Here is a 16,408-nt window from a genome sequence, read left to right as displayed (position 1 = left end):
TCCTCCCCTGCTCACCCCTGCAGGATTTACCGCTGATGTCTGATCATGCAGGTGTACAAAATCCATTCCTGCTGGGAAAACCAGATTCATCCTTGGAAGCTGGACTGGGGCCCAGAGCCAGGGACAGAGCCAGGGACCGAGGCATGGACAGAGCCAGGGACAGAGGCATGGACAGAGCCAGGGACAGAACCACGGACAGAGCCAGGGACAGGACCATGGACAGAGCCACGGACAGAGCCAGGGACAGGACCACGGACAGAGCCAAGGACAGAGCCAAGGACAGAGCCATGGACAGAGCCAGGGACAGGACCACGGACAGAGCCAAGGACAGAGCCATGGACAGAGCCAGGGACAGGACCACGGACAGAGCCAAGGACAGAACCATGGACAGAGCCAGGGACAGGACCACGGACAGAGCCAAGGACAGAGCCATGGACAGAGCCAGGGACAGGACCACGGACAGAGCCAGGGACAGAACCATGGACAGAGCCAGGGACAGAGGCATGGACAGAGCCAGGGACAGGACCACGGACAGAGCCTGGACAGAGCCACGGACAGAGCCTGGACAGAGCCACGGACAGAGCCATGGAACGGCTCTCACAAATTAAGGACTTGCAGCTGGAGAGAGCCCCTTGTGCAGCAGGAAATAAATGGAATTCCTGCCTGGGCTGTTCCCTAGTGTCACTTAGGGCCCTATGCCAAGGCATTTCAGGAAGGGAAGGCAGGAAAAGAGAATTTGAAATCCAGCTGGGCCAGGGCAGGGGATTGTGTTGCTGGTGCACTTCACTAACCACTCTTTGGATCAACTAAGCTGAAAGTAAACACCACAAACCCCAAATGTAAGAACTTCATGCCAAAACTTGGCCAAAGAGAAAGCTACCCAAGCTGTGATGCTGGAATGTTCCCTGTGGGAGCCCAGCCTGCGGACATCCCACCCCAGGGTCCCCTCCTGCTCTCATCCTCCTGTGCTGCATCTCTTCCTGCTTTCAGACTTCTGAGAACATTCTCCCCTCCCACCAAAGAACTGCCAGATTTTATTTTGGGAGGAAACATTTTTACTATAAATAAAATCTGCTCACCTAAGCCCCATGTTTCTGGTCAGACACCCATTTTTAGTCCAGGGCTGTAGACCAGAACATGTTTTTAAGAGGCGCAAGGGGCAGAGGCTCCTGGCTTGCCCAGATGTGCCACCTTTGCCTCGAGCCTTCACTGAGTGGGAATCTAAAGCTCATGAATGTGTTTGTTAGGAAATGTGCCATCTCTGACTTTCTGCTTTATGAGCTTTTCCTTCTTTATTATCACTTGTGAAATAATTATTTTAAAAACATTTTCATTATTTATGTGGAATTCCATCTGTTCATAGTCTCAGCTGCACCAGCACTGCTCGTTCATTCCCCAGGTCTGTGTGTTCATAACAATTATTAGAAAATCAAATTATATAAACTTCTGCTGTACTTCAAAGTTTTGGGGTGCCTTAGTGCCAGTGTAACTGCTGCAGTTACTGTGCTGTGGCATTGATTGGGTTATTGATCAGCCCCCCAATCAGGCAGTGTTCAGGAATGTGTATAACAGTAGTTCACCTGAACTCAGGTTTTTGAAGTTTGAGTAGTCTGTTAAATAAAAGTTGTTTACAGTTCCATTTTTAGGTGGAAAAAAAATGAAAATTGTGTTAGTGAATTTTAAAAACAGTCATAACATCCAAGCAAAACTCCTCAAACTTAATTTTCAGTGAAATTTTGGGTATGGTGTCCATACATAAAAATGGGTTTGATGTTTTTATAGCAATTTCACTTTAAAAATATTTTATACTGTGAATAGAGAAATTTCCAGAGTTTTACCAATCAGAAAATAGGAAATGTGAATTACAAATTGCTCTGGATGCATCTTGGAGCATTTTTTTCTAAAAATCTCAAATATCTTCTCTTAAAACCAAAGGATGTTTTTCCAGTATTTCTTTGTGAAATTCAGGGTTTGGTTGTTGGAGCCATGCAAGGCTCTGGAGCTCAGGGGGCGGAGCAGGGAAGTTCCTGGGGAGGATCAGAGTCAGCAGTGCCCAGAGCAAGCTGAGTGCTGGCCTGGCTCAGCCGTGGGCTCTGCGAGTACAGTGGGGTTTGCACTTTGATTTTCTGCTCTTTCTCATGGGGCTGCTGCTGCTGCTTGCTCAGCTGCTGGGTGCTGCAGGTGCCATTTCTGCTGGGAGGTGTTCCATGAGTGTTCCCCTGTCCCAGCCCAGGGAGCACCAGCACGGGACCCACAGACCTCCAAACAAACCCTGGAAACGTGGGGCTGACCCTACCCCCAAAGCCTGGAAACGTGGGGCTGACCCTGCCTCCAAACCCTGCAAATCTGGGGCTGAGCGCACATTTATGGCCTGTCCTGCTCACAGGCCACAGTCAAAGCACAAGCAAAATGTGGATGGTTTTACAGAGAAATAGCCTTGAAAACATCTCCAGGTTTTCAGCAGATCTTTAGAAGACCAGAGCAGCTGTGGCTGCCCCTGGATCCCTGGCAGTGCCCAAGGCCAGGCTGAACACTGGCACTGGGAGCACCTGGGACAGTGGGAGGTGTCCCTACCATGGCAGGGGTGGCACTGGGTGGGATTTGGGGTCCCTCCCAGCCCAGACCCCTCTGTGGCAGTGGGCTGAAGGTGTCCCTGTCAGGCTGAAGCCCTGTGAACTGCTGAGTGCTGCCCAGGAGCAGGGGATGCTCATCCTGTGGGACCAGTGCACACAGCTCAGGGGCAGCCTGCTGGGACTGAGGCTCACAGAAATGTGTGCAGAGCACCTGGAGAGGGTCTGGAGTGAGCCCAGAGGGAGGCACTGATTGATTACCGTGAGAGAGAAGCCTGGCAGTGCAGTGACCTCATGTCCCTGCCATCAGGGGAATGGGGCTGGCTGTGTGAGATTGCCTGGGATCCCTGGGAGAGCCACACCTCTCCTGCTCAACGGGGTGTGTTAGGGCCAAGCCTTCCAATCCATTTAGGAGAAGTCTCCTAATCACTCCTGTTTGCCATCTGGCAGTGCCTGCTGTCCCTCACTGCACAGCTTTCCCTGCTGGGCTCAGCAGGATGTGGGGCACAGCAGCTCCCAGCCCTGGGATGAGCTTGCTGTGCTCCTGTGTGGCTTTGCTGGAATTTCACACTTTGGGAAGGTGTTTCTTGTGGGGCCTGAGGTGGAGCAGGTGGAGGGCCCTGCTGGGCTGTCTGCTCAATTTTCTGCTGCAGGAGCAGTGTCAGACTGGGACAGAACCCATGCTTAGCTTCTGTTGAGATTTACATGTAATACTGCTTCCCTCTTGCTGAGGAAAGCACTCAAATGGCTCTCGGTGATGCTGAGGAGGGACAGGGGGTCTGAAACAGCAGCCAGAATATCCTGGGTTGGTTCAGGGGGGAACAGGGAAAATCAGCTCAGCCAGCCCTGCTCTCCTGAGAGAGCTGCTCCCCTGGTTGGAGGTACCTGAGCCCCCTGGCCTGGCTGCTCTGGGGCTGCCAGGGCTGATTCCTGGGCTGATTCCTGGGCTGATCCCTGTGCTGATTTCCATGCTGCCAGGGCTGATTCCTGTCCTGATCCCTGTGCTGATTCCTGCGCTGCCAGGGCTGAATCCTGGGCTGATTCCTGGGCTGATCCCTGTGCTGATTCCTGTCCTGAATCCTGTGCTGATCCCTGTGCTGATCCCTGTGCTGATCCCTGTGCTGTCAGGGCTGAATCCTGGGCTGTCAGGGCTGATTCCTGTGCTGCCAGGGCTGAATCCTGTGCTGATTTCTGTGCTGATTTCCATGCTGCCAGGGCTGATTCCTGTGCTGGTGCCCCCAGACCCCAGTGGGAGGCAGAGGAGTGCCAGGGCTCATGGCAGGGCAGGCTGGGAGCGTTCCTTGTGCCCAGACCCATCCTACATTCAATGTATTTACTTTCCCTGTAGACTCCATACCACCAGTAAGAAAGAGTGTTCAAAAGTCTGTTACTTGGTACACTCTCCCACCTACTGTATAGCTTTTGCCTGCTTTCCAAAAAGGTAAGGAAAACCGAGCTTTTCTTATTTATTCTCAGATGATGATGGTGATTATGATTATTGTGACTATTTTTATTATATACGTAATTATATGAGAAATGTTCATTAGTGCAGCTGTGTTAAAAGAGATATCTAACTTAAAAATTGTTCACAAACCTGTTACCAAAAGCTTTCATGGGGGGGTTTGCCTGAAAGGGGAGACCCTGACGTGAGTCTGGGAGCTCTCCTCCTGCCCACCACTGGAGCTGGACCCCGATAAAGCCTTTGAGGGTGGAATATTTGTATAAAAACAAACAAACAAATGATCAAAAGTGAATTCTGGCCCCCAGACCTGACAGCCCAGGCAGTGTTTTCTGAGTCCTCCCCAGCACCAAAGCTGTACATGCCCCTAAAGATTGAAAAGCTGCTTTTCCCCAGGGCAGCCCAGTGGCACTGACTGGGTGGAACCACGAGTGAACAATTTTTGAGGGCTGGCTTTTGTGGCTGCCTCGTGGTGATCTGGTGATGTGTGAGCTCCTGTGGCACTGTGGCATTTGTGCCTGCAGCAGCCAGGAATTGCTGCTTTCCCAGGGACACAGAGGGGTCAGAAGCCTTTGACAGTGCACAGAAACGATTGCCAAGCATTAATAAGTGTTTCTCACAGTTCCCTGCGTGCTCAGGGGCTTTGCCCAGGTACAAAAGCCTGTACCTGACCTGGTTCCTGTGCTGCTGTGCGCTGAGGGCTGGGAAAATCACTGTATTCAGCCTTCAGAGTGTTTAGCGTGGCCCTAATAGGTGAGAACTCCTATCAGCAAAGGTTGGAATGCTGCTTGAATTGAGCCTCTGAGACACAGGAAAAGAAATTACCAATATCTCTGGCTGGTGTAAATTGCCCAGCTCCAGCATCAATTCAGTCCTCCCGAGAGCCCAAATTGGTTTGGATTGCGTTTGAATCAGAGCCATTGTGGCAGCTCCCAGCTCAGGAGGGGAGGCTGAAGCTCTCGTGAACCCCGGGCTGACCCCGAGCATCCCAGGCTGGGCTGGGCTGGGCTGGGGAAATGGGACAAAGCACCGGGGGGACAAGGGGCCACTCAAAGCATCCTGCAGATGAAAAAGGAGAAGGAAAGGGCAGCTCTGTGGAGATGAGATTGTTAAAGGAAGGAGATGAGAAGGAGAGAGATGGGAGACACCTAAATCTCAGGAGAAATTGGTTTTTTAAAGAAAACTTTTTTTAAATGGCACAAAAATAATTAGGAGCTCAGATCCTAAAATTAATTTATTTCTGTGTACTAATGGGAATAATGTAAGGAATTGCTGTCTGCAAAGGCACACAAATAACTCTGTCATCCAGGTCCTATAAAAAGCAACTGGCCACTCAGATTCTTTAAGCAGATTTTAAAACTTGGTCCAGAGAAGCTTTGAAAATGCTTTTCATCCCAAAGCAGGGCTGCTCTGGGCTTGTGCTGGTCCTGCCAGTGCTCCTGTGCTCCAGGCTGTTTTCCATCCCAGCACCGCTGCTCCAGCTCCTGCAGCCCTGGCTGCTGCTTTGATCTGTTCTCCCAGGAATACAGAACAACAAGCAGCACGAAACAATGCAGTGTATTAAAAACAAAGCTGGGCCAGCAGCAAACATCAGCTGCTTGTAAATTGACACTTGTTCTGCTGGTAAGGTGTTTGTAGTAGGAACGAGCAGAGCTGAGCCCTGACGTGACTGTATCAATTTCTGCTTGTGATGCACAGGGAGATGGCTTTGAAAGGCTCTAAATTGTTTCCTGGGAGTGACAAATAGGGCTTCTCTGCTCCTGAGGCTGATGGAAATACCAGACTTGGAAAACACGGGTAGGTGTGTGAGGGAAGGAATCGTCCACCAGTGAGCAAGGCAAGGAGGCAGCTGAGGCTTCTGCAGGGCTGCAGGGTCACAGCTGGGGCTGCACGAGTGCCTGCTGCACCTGGCACTCCCCCTGGGCTGGGGCTGCCAGGGCCCAGGGGCAGCTCCCTGCCCTGGCCTTGGCAGGGTGGCAGAGCCTTGGCCTCTGCATTCCCCTGGGTTCCTGCTGGGTGTGCCAGGCTGGCCCTGGCACTGCTTGGGGCAGGGAGAGCATCCCCAGCAGGTCCTGCAGGGATGTGCATGGCCGGGGACGTGCCAGGGCCTGGGGCTGTACGCTGACACCAGGCAGTGCTGATTGACTCCAGGGAACGGTGGAACTGCACACAGACACCATGGAACGCTCATTCCCGTGGCACTGGGAGCCAGGGCACTGCCAGGGCTGGCACGGCCCGTGCAGCCCCGCTGTGCAGTCCCTGCCTGCCGTGGGCACAGCTGCCCTGAGGAGAAGGGCAGTTTCTGGGTTCCAGTAAGGAACCGATGTGGGATGAGTTCTGACCTGGCCTCAGGCTGACCTGGGCTGCTGTTGGAAGGGGGAAATGGTTCAGGTGCCCGCAATGCCCCATGGTTCAGGTGCCCGCAATGCCCCATGGTTCAGGTGCCCCCAATGCCCCATGGTTCAGGTGCCCCTCAATTCCGTGCCTGTTCTCCTCCTGCTCCCAGCCCAGGGTGCCCCAGGCCAGGAGCAGCCCGTGCCAACACCTGGGCACAGGCAGGTGGCCCTGGGCACAGACAGCTCTTTGCAGGCTCTGGGTCTGAGCTGTGAGATGCTCTGTAGCTCATCAGCCTCCAGTGTGTGCTGTGGAATAATTATTTGCTGGATTGAAGTGTCATTTTTGTTTTAAATCTGGCCAGTTTCAGCCTGAGAAAATACTCCATGTTTAACCTCACTTGAGGGATTTTCTGTTCAGTGGAGGCTGCTGAGAAATGAGAATTTGCACTCAAAATTGATAACTGAAAGGCTTTGACAGCCCTTCACTGCATCTGTTTGCTTCTGGAACGGCTGACTGGAAAACTAACCATCACCAATTCCTTCTAATGGTGATGTGCTTATTTTAAAAGTGTTGCACAGAGGTGCATCCTGCCCTTGGGCACTGCCAGGGATGCAGGGGCAGCCACCCTGCCAGGAACAATTCCCAATTCCCAGTCTCCCACCCAGCCCTGCCCTCTGGCACTGGGAGCCATTCCCTGTGTCCTGTCCCTCCATCCCTGTCCCCAGTCCCTCTGCAGCTCTCCTGGAGCCCCTTTAGGGGCTCTGAGCTCTCCCTGGAGCCTTTTCCCCTCCAGGTGAGCCCCCCCAGGTGTCCCAGCCTGGCTCAGAGGGGCTCCAGCCCCAGAGAGAACATTCCCTCCTGTCTGAGCATTTGGGGATCATGTTACTTTCTCTTTTACATCTAAAAAGAATTACTCTAATATAATTGCCAGCTCCCATATTAATTATCTGCAGACTGTCTCACACCTCTCATGACTGTACACAATACAAGATTGTAGTGTGCAGAGAAGCGTCAGACTGTTTCCATTTTTAAAAATTGAAATTCTGAGGGCACTTAAAGCATCACCTTCGAGGCTGATGTGTGAATAAAAACACACTCATGGCTAGAAGTGCCTGGGATATTAAAAGCTGTGTAGTAGATGGATGTCTGGGAGCACAAATTAGGATTAGTTAGTGTCTAAGTATTCATTGTTCATTCCACATTTTCTGTCTCCTCGTGTGCTCTTTTACCCTGGTAAATCCTGGTGAGGAGTGAGCAGATACAGCTGTACCTCACAGACCAGTCTCTCTCACTGCTTTGCTTAACAAACTCAGCAGCTCTGAGTTCTCCCTTTGACTAATTTATCACTCCTTACACCTTCTGAGGGAGGATCTGTCACATCTATAAATTGTAATATCAGGGAGAAGACTCAGCCTTTGGCTCTCCTGTGTCCCACAGATGTGGAATGGCTCCCTTGCTCCCAGGCAGGGCAGATGTCAGGGCTCAGCCCTGCTGCAGGGCTCCCTCCCATCCCTCCTGCTGCAGGAAAGGAGCTGGAGATCAGCAGATCAGAGTGCACAGCCTGCCCTCCATCCCCTGAGCCCCTGCAATCACTGAACCCAGGCTCTGGGAGCAGCTCCCAGCAGCAGAACCAGAGGCTGGAAGGGCCATGGTTTTCATAGACCTAATGAAAACTTAGCAAGTGAGTTCAAAAAGGAAACTCTAATAATGATGGGGTAAAAAGAAGAACAAACCTCAAGCAATATTGCAGCAAAATTAATTTCTCAAACACACAAATCCAGGCAGTTTTTGGTGGGCATGATTGCAAGTATGGAGAAAACTGCTCAGGTTGTGTCAGAACAGCAAGAAATCTCAGTTCCTGCCTCAGTGTGTGCCTTTGGTGGAGCTGTGCAAACCCTGCTGTGTTTGTCACCTTGTGGAAGCAAACAGGAAACCCCAGCAGCTCTGGGGAGGGTGGGAGCAAACAGAGAAGGGGGCACAGCCCAGGTGTGGTGTCCCTGCAGGGATCACTGCACTGAGGCAGGGGTTGGTCTGTGCTCTCACTGAGTGCAAACAGAGTGCAAAGAGTCACAGAGGGCAAACGGGATATACTTGTGCAGGACCTGGGTTGGTTTGGCTTTTGAGGGCCAGCAAGCAGCAGCAAATTCAAGCAAACACCCAGAAATTGGGGGTTCTGGGTGCTGCTCTCTGCCAGCACTGCTTCACACCCAGCACCTCTGGAGAACATCACAGGGGCTGTTTGTCCTTCCTGGCTCCAGGGAAGGAAATGTGGCATCTCCCAGAGAGCTGTGCCATTCATTGAGGAGAGCATCCTTTGCCATTCCAAAGATGTGTTTGCCTTTGGGCTGGGGTTGTTTGGGCTCTGACAGCAGGGAGCAAAGGCAGGAGGTTCCTTTCCAGCCAGGGGAAATGAAAGAACAGGAAGGGAGCAGGTTAAACACATGTAAATTCCCATGAAGCACGCCATGGGCGCAGGGAGGAGGGGAGGAAGGCAGCCCAGCCCGGGTGTGGGGTTTGGCTGAGCTCCCCTCAGTGACCCAGAGCTCTGGCTCTCAGCTGGGAGCAGTCTGGCACTGCCTGCACCGAGGTGCCTGTTCCTGCTGCTCCGGGGAAACAGAAACAGCAAAGATAAAGTTGCCATAGTTACACCACTTGTCACGATGCTTATCATGTCCCTGGGATAAAGAGCCCTGCATTAAATCTGGGCTCTTATTAATATCAGCTGTTAAACATTTCCAGGGTATTTGAAATCAAGACTTCTGCTAAAAAATTAAATGTTGATTGCAGCAAAATGGGGCAGTTTGACAGTGCAGCTCAGAGTGTAATTGTGTCAGACACTGTGGAACAGAGTTGTACACCAGGAATACATTTTCCGCTGAATTGAGTCTCTTGCACCTCATGAACATCCTCGATTTTCCTGTTAAGATGTTTGTTACGTGCAACCCTTTGCCAAGGAGCTCGAGCAGGCCAGCTAGCAGAGAGGGAGAAGAGTTCCTGGGGTGAGTGAGAAAATATTGCTGTGTGATTGCTGTATAACCATAGGAGAGCTGGGAGAGCTGGAGAGAGGCTTCAGGGTGACCAGATTGTGGCCTCTGGAGCCTGGAGGGGCTGGCAGGAAAGGGGGAGAGGGAATATTGTGAGCTGGTGGGATATTGGGGAGGAATTGTGAACTGGGATACTGAGGAAAGGAATTGTGAGCTGGGATACTGGGGAGAATTGTGAGCTGGGACACTGGGGAGGAATTGTGAGCTGGGATATTGGGGAGGAATTGTGAGCTGGGATAATGGGGAGGAATTGTGAGCTGGGATAATGGGGAGGAATTGTGAGCTGGGATAATGGGGAGAGGAATTGTGAGCTGGGACACTGGGGAGGAATTGTGAGCTGGGATATTGGGGAGAGGAATTGTGAGCTGGGATATTGGAAGGAATTGTGAGCTGGGATAATGGGGAGGAATTGTGAGCTGGGATATTGGGGAGGAATTGTGAGCTGGGATACTGGAAGGAATTGTGAGCTGGGATATTGGGGAGAGGAATTGTGAGCTGGGATATTGGAAGGAATTGTGAGCTGGGATATTGGGGAGAGGAATTGTGAGCTGGGATACTGGAAGGAATTGTGAGCTGGGATATTGCGGAGGAGTTGCTCCCTGCGAGGGGATGAAGCTCACAGCAGCTCCCAGGATGGCAGAGAAGTAAAGGAGATGTGCTGGAGCAGGTGGCAGCAGTGCTGGGAGGGCAGGGCAGCCACGGAGCCCTGGTTGTGCCCAGGGTTGGGGAAAAGGCACTGGGGACACCCTGGGAGCAGGTCAGCAGCACAGTCAGGAGGCAGAGGTGAATTGTTTTCCATCAGCTCTGACTCCAGCCCTCCTTGGGGATGTTTCAGCCATCACTCAGGTCATCATTTTAATTATGTTTCATGCAAACTGTTTTCACACTTGGCTCTAACAGCTCTCTGCAGAGCCTGGCTTTCCAGGTAAGATAACCAAAGTGCTGTTAATGACTTTGTTTTAAGCAGGTGAAAATAATTTGCTTCCATTTGTTATCTTTGCAGTCCACAGCACTCACACAGCAGCAGTAGAAATGGAGTTGGAATTAGCAGGTTTTCTGTACCGCTGGCTCCAATTAAGGAATATGAGTTGGGTTTGTTTCTTCCCTGCCATAATCTCATAAACATTTGGAAACACATTTCCTAAGCTCCTGAGCACCTTTGCAGCTCCACGTGACCTGGTGCAGGTGAGGCTCTGGGGCTGGATTTGTGTGAGGGTTGTGCAGTGGCTCCTTTGGCCCCTGGCTCCATCCCCACATCCTCCTCCTCCTCTGAGAGCAGGATTTCTGTCCCCCATCCCTGTGGGACACAAGCACAGCTCTGCCTGTGCCTCCTGCAGTCCTTCAGGGCTGGAGGTGTTGATCAGCCTTCCTGCTGCCCATCCCCTGATCCTGGTGGGGCAGACACTCTCAGCTTCCCCTGACACACAGGTTCTTATCTGCAAAGCAGACAAGGAGGAGATGGGGAGAGATGCAGCCAACAGGAGATAGATAGGGAGACAGCCAAACAGGAGATAGATAGGGAGACAGCCAAACAGGAGATAGGGAGACAGACAAAGGTGCCTGAGATGGATGTTCCTCAGCAGTGCTGTGCTTCATTGATTTTATTTGGAAGGGTACAACTAATCCTTTTCTATCAGTTTTATTTCCTGACTCAAAATCTCAATCCCATAGTTCTGTTTCTGGCACAGCCTGCAGATTTTCCAGGCCATGAACAGCCTGGCTCTGTTCTGTGACTCAAAGTCCCGTTTGTGTTGGTGGCCAGGTGGGGAGGTTCATCTCTGGATTTATGTCCTGAGCTCCCCCCTGGTAACCCCTTGAGGGTAACCCCTGTTCCTGGCTGTGCTGCTGCACCAGCAGTGGCAGGGGAGCCTGACCGCTGAGGACAGAATTTCTAGGAGAAGAAGCAATTGGGGAGGAACACACTTCTCCTACTGTTTTATTTGTTATTTAATGTACTTGCATTCTGTTACTCAAACAGGACATTCCACTGCTCCTGTGTGTCAGAGCCAAGGGCCAGGCTGGAGGCACCCAGCAGCACAGGCAGTGCAATGCTCTGTGCAGTGCAGCCACTGAGAGACTGAGAAGGTGCCAGAACACTGTGGCAGCACAACAAGAGAGATGTCAAAATGTGAAAGAACAATCCATTTACATTTAGATACCAAATTTAAAATTATTTTCTCCAAGCTTCATTCCATTTGTTGGGCTTTGGGCAAGCATGTAGAATCATTTAGGCCTGTTGCTTTCATCTGGCTCTCATCTAAATTCCCCAATTTGAAGGCAGCAGAGCATGGGGAGAGCTCTGTCTTTCTGGCAGAGATCGAGGGAAAGCCACGCAGCTCCATTTTGCTTTTAGATGGACTAGGAGTAGGATTTAATAATCAGCCTCTGCTCTGCCTGCCACAAATGATATGGGCTGCTAAGCCAGAATTAAGGAAATGAAAGAGAGGAGCTGAGCATTATCTGCCCCAGTGACTGCAGAGGAATCAGAGCAGGAGTTCCAGGCTCGGAGCCATCCCCATGTTCGTCCCTGCTCGGAGCTGGGAATGCTGAGATGAGGTTTCATGTGTTTGATAGCTCGAGATGCCTGCGGGCTGCAATAAAATTCATTTCTTGCACTGTAAATCTTTGCTCTTTAAGCATGGAAGAGGTTACAAATGTGCATAAAATTGAAGTGCAAGTGATTACATCTCGCTCTGAGTCAGTATTGACAGCTCTGCCTGGCTCTGGGGGGCTGTGGGAGCTCCTGTCTTTGTGACCTGTGCCCAAGATAATGAAAACCAGTCAAGTGATGAAACTCATAAGTCCAAAGAGGATTATTGCTTCTGTGTGTTTGTTTTTGATGTGTTCCTGGCACAGAGATGCAGCTGTTACTCACTTCTGGAAGGGTGTGGGCTCTCAGTGGCCCCACTGCAGGAAAGGAATGAATCCTTGTTCTCCCAGGAGCATTGTTGGGTTTCATGTGCTGCTCTCAGGATCGTGTTTGCTCTCAGCTGCAGCTCTGGTGGCTGTGCTGGTGTTGGCCGAAGGTCGGACTCGCTGATCTCGGGGGTTTTCCATCCCCGGTGGTTCTATGGGCTCACCTGTGCCTGGCTGTGCTCACCTGTGTCCCTCAGCGCTCCCTCCTGCTCGTTCCTTCCATTGGCACTGTCACTCTTCCCCGCTAACTAGTGGGAAATGAGCAGAAAAGGGCGCTGCTCTCTAACTGTGACAGAAACCTCTTCTTTAGGTGCTTAAGGCCCTTTTGAAGGGTTTCCCCTTTCCCAAGGCAGTGACATGGTGCCAGTGCCCCCGGAGCAGTGCTGTTCGCACACGGGCAGGCAGCAGCCGCGATATTTCCTTCCTCACCGCTTTGGGCCCTGAACCCGAGGGTTAGCCCGGCTGATGCCCTGGGCATTCCCAGGGTTATCCCGGCTGATGCCCTGGGCAATCCCAGGGTTAGCCCGGCTGATGCCCTGGGCATTCCCAGGGTTATCCCGGCTGATGCCCTGGGCATTCCCAGGGTTATCCCGGCTGATGCCCTGGGCAATCCCAGGGTTAGCCCGGCTGATGCCCTGGGCATTCCCAGGGTTAGCCCGGCTGATGCCCTGGGCAATCCCGGGGATATCCCGGCAGTGCGGGTGCTGCTCTCGGCTCCTTCCAGCACACCCAGAGCAGCGGCCAGCCGGGCTGCCGTCATTCCGTGGCTATTAACTAATGAATGAATGAGTTAATTAATGAACACGTGGAGGCTGTTCGCGAAAGGCCAATCTGTGCTCGCTGTCGGAGCCGTCACCCTTTAGCAGAACGGCGGCGGAGCGGTGAGATCCGTATCTGTCCCGTGTAAGGAGCAGGCAATGCTGCAATAAAGCGTGGCAGCGCCGATGGTTCATTAGCGTCCCCCATTTTCATGTAAATTAATTTCTTTGAGGAAAATCAAATCCATACCTGTGCTAATTGCGGTGATAATGATGAGCTGTGACTCAGGAGGATTCATTACCGAGGCAGACTGTGTCTCCTGAGCTGGCCAGGCCTGCGATGTGTCTGAAGTTGCCCAGAGCTGCGGATTGCTGGAGTTAGAGCAGGAGCAGAGAGGGGAAATGCAGCAGAGCCACCAGGGACATGATCCCCCCCTGGCCCAACAGCCTTTAAACGAGGAAGGTTGTCTTTCCTCTCTGAAAATGACCCCGAGGCTTTTATTGATTATTTCATCTGAATTATGGACGATGCCTTTGCCAGCTGCATTATCCCGGTGAGGCAGGGCCGTGCCAAGGCCTGTGTCACTGTCTCAGAGCCCATCCAGGTACCCGCAGCGTTCCTTGCCTCCCTCCCTCCGGCACCGGGGGTTCCTGGTCCTGCTGGGAGTGAGGAAGGAGTGCAGGGGCTGAACTGGTGAGAAAACTCACCCGCAGAAGGACTGGTTTTGCTGGGAGCCCCAGTAATGCCCGGGGGCACTGGAGGGGTGGCATGATCTGAACTCTCAGTGCGAGCATCTAAATCTGTCATAGAAACGCTGCTGCTCCTTGAAATTGGAGCATGTAATGGGTAAAGCTGAAGTGCATCACAAAATAATACATGGAATTACTTTGCAACCTGTTCCATAATGACATTTTTTTCCCAGGCTCATTTTACCCTTCTTCAGCATTTAATAGCGTTCCCCAGTTTATTGAGTATTTGTAGTGTAGCCTTGAAGGATAATGAGTTTTATCCTGGCAGGTGTTGGACACCTTCGTGTGCAGGAGAAGTTAATGGGAGCTGAAGATGATCAGCCCTCTGTGGCATCAGTCCTTGATTGAACAGACAGCACTGACTCCTGTCTGGGGCACGAGGGAAGAGCTGAATCAGGGTTGCAGGATAATATTGCCAAGGGCTGCAGCTCCACGTGAGGTGCCTACATGTCCATCTTGGGAATACCTGGGACTAAAATCCTGTCTTTGTCAGTGAGCACCATGGAAAATACTGATACTGGGCTGCACCCTGTGCGCTGTACTCACAACAGTCTGAATTGCTGGGGCATGAGAGTTTCTGAAAAGCCAGCAGCGATGTCTGGCTGCTGCCTGGGGGACACCCCTGGGGGACACCACAGCCTGGCTGGGGAGCACAGGGAGCTGTGTTTGGTCTCTGAGGGCTTGGGGGATGCTCAGGGGCTGGCAGAGATGCAGGGGATGCTCAGGGGATGCTCAGGGGCTGGAAGGGGATGCAGGGGATGCTCAGGGACTGGCAGAGATGCAGGGGATGCTCAGGGGCCAGCAGAGATGCAGGGGATGCTCAGGGGATGCTCAGGGGCTGGCAGGGGATGCAGGGCAGACACTCAGAGCCCTGTGGGAGCCATGTCCTGTTTGGGTCTGGTTTTGCAGAGGGGCTGAGAGGAGCCCCAGGAGACCCAAACCCAATGAAGTTTGACAAGCACATTTGTAGAACAAATCCAATTGTTGTTCTCGTCTCTCCTTCCACAGTGTCTCCTAAATCTTCCTGAGAAAGTTCTAAAACTAAACACGACACATTAAAAATATCATCCAAAGTGTGAGTGAAGTCTGCCCTAGCTTAGCAGATTGGAAATACTCAGCAAACTGCTTAAGTTATGCCAAATTCTCCCAAAGACTGTGGGTTTTAGACCTGAGTGGTTTAGCAAACTGGGATAGCTGGAAATCCAGGCTCTCTTTTTGGTCTCTGTGGAGTTTAGGCTGGATCTCAGGGAAAGGTTCATCCCCAGAGGGTGCTGGGCACAGCTGCCAGAGCTCCAGGAGCTGCCAGGGATGCCCAGGGTGGGATTTGGGGTGTCTGTGCAGGGCCAGGGGCTGGGTGATCCCTTTGGGTCCCTTCCAGCTCAGGATATTCCACAATTCTGTGTCCTGGATCTGTCAGTGTTGCCAGGGTACTGCAGAACAGTTTGCTTTGTGTTCAGGTGCAGTTAAATATTTGCAGTTTTTCCTGACAGAAGCGTGTAGCTGCGCTCATAACCTTCTGACTGGTCTGATTTCCTTCTGTTTGCAAACAGATTGGATTTGAAGGTCATAATTAGGAAAGCTGGTACCTTCATCCCCATATTGAAAAATTCTCAGAAGTCATAAAAGTTGAATAAGAATCAACTTTATCCATGAGAAAAGCCAAGTTTAGCCCAGGAGATTTAAGAAGTTGGAGGAAATGTCACTGTTTTTGTGAAAAAGAAATCTTAATAGGATCTGGTTGTGGTGCCTCAGCAGCACAGTCACCCAGACTGCGGGAGCCTGACAAAATCAATCCCTGCTAATTCTGTTTATTGCCAGAGCTGGAGCTGGAGCTCGGGCTGGCCTGGGAGCTGCCTGCCCGAGTCCTGTGGGTGGGAGTGGAGGGTTGGGAGCCACCGGCTGTCCCCATCCTGGTGTGTCCCCATCCTGGGCATGTCCCTGTCCTGGTGTGTCCCCATTCCTGGTGTGTCCCCATTCCCAGCACATCCCCATCCCAGGTGCCCCCCGAGCAGTGCCAGCCCCACCGAGGGCTTGGCCGCGGGCTCTGACCCCTGTCTGCTTCTCTTGCAGGCCCTGCTGCAAAAAAGAAGTACGTGAGCTACAACAACCTGGTGATCTAGGCCAGCTGCCATGGGGCACGGGCCACCAGCCCACCCGCCTGGCTGAGCTCCCCACACGGGCTCCGGGGAACCGGGCACGGGGGAGGCGAGAGGAGCCCGGCTCCAGGCCGCTCCCAGCACCTCCTCCATCCTGCCGGCTCTGCACGGCGCTGGCCTGGCCTCAGGGCTCAGGGCTGCTGTGGCCTTGGGGACACCGTGGCCTTGGGGCCTCTCCAGCCTTGGGACCGCTGTGGCCATGGGGACACCATGGCCTTGGGGACCACCATGGCCTTGGGGCCTCTCCAGCCTTGGAGCCACCATGGCCTTGAGGCTGTTCTGGCCTTGGGATCACTGTGGCCTTGGGGCCTCTCCAGCCTTGGGACCGCTGTGGCCTTGGGGCCTCTCCGGCCGTGGATCCGCCGTGCCCTCAGGGCCGCCGTGGCCTCAGGGCCGCCATGGCCGCGCCTCAGGAGCG

At 52.6% G+C, this 16,408-nt stretch overlaps 1 protein-coding gene across 2 annotated transcripts in view; it reads left to right on the top strand.

Annotated features, from left to right (window-relative positions):
* The window catches only part of GRM7 (glutamate metabotropic receptor 7), a 164,509-nt gene extending 148,382 nt beyond the window's left edge, over nt 1-16,127 (top strand). The window contains exon 10 of one of the 2 annotated variants that reach the window (XM_059480059.1): nt 15,905-16,127. In XM_059480059.1, coding sequence (XP_059336042.1) covers nt 15,905-15,954 — 50 coding nt within the window. In that variant the 3' untranslated portion in view covers nt 15,955-16,127. Of the gene's footprint in view, nt 1-3,918; nt 3,990-15,904 lie in introns of those variants that run through there. The other variant, XM_059480060.1, reaches the window with a different exon arrangement.
* The last annotated feature ends 281 nt before the right edge of the window (nt 16,128-16,408 follow it).

This window comes from Ammospiza nelsoni, chromosome 11 (genome assembly GCF_027579445.1).
Source record: "Ammospiza nelsoni isolate bAmmNel1 chromosome 11, bAmmNel1.pri, whole genome shotgun sequence".
Lineage (NCBI taxonomy): Eukaryota > Metazoa > Chordata > Aves > Passeriformes > Passerellidae > Ammospiza > Ammospiza nelsoni.
The sequence above is the reverse complement of the archived record's forward strand: the minus strand, read 5'-3'. Positions and strand labels throughout refer to the sequence as shown.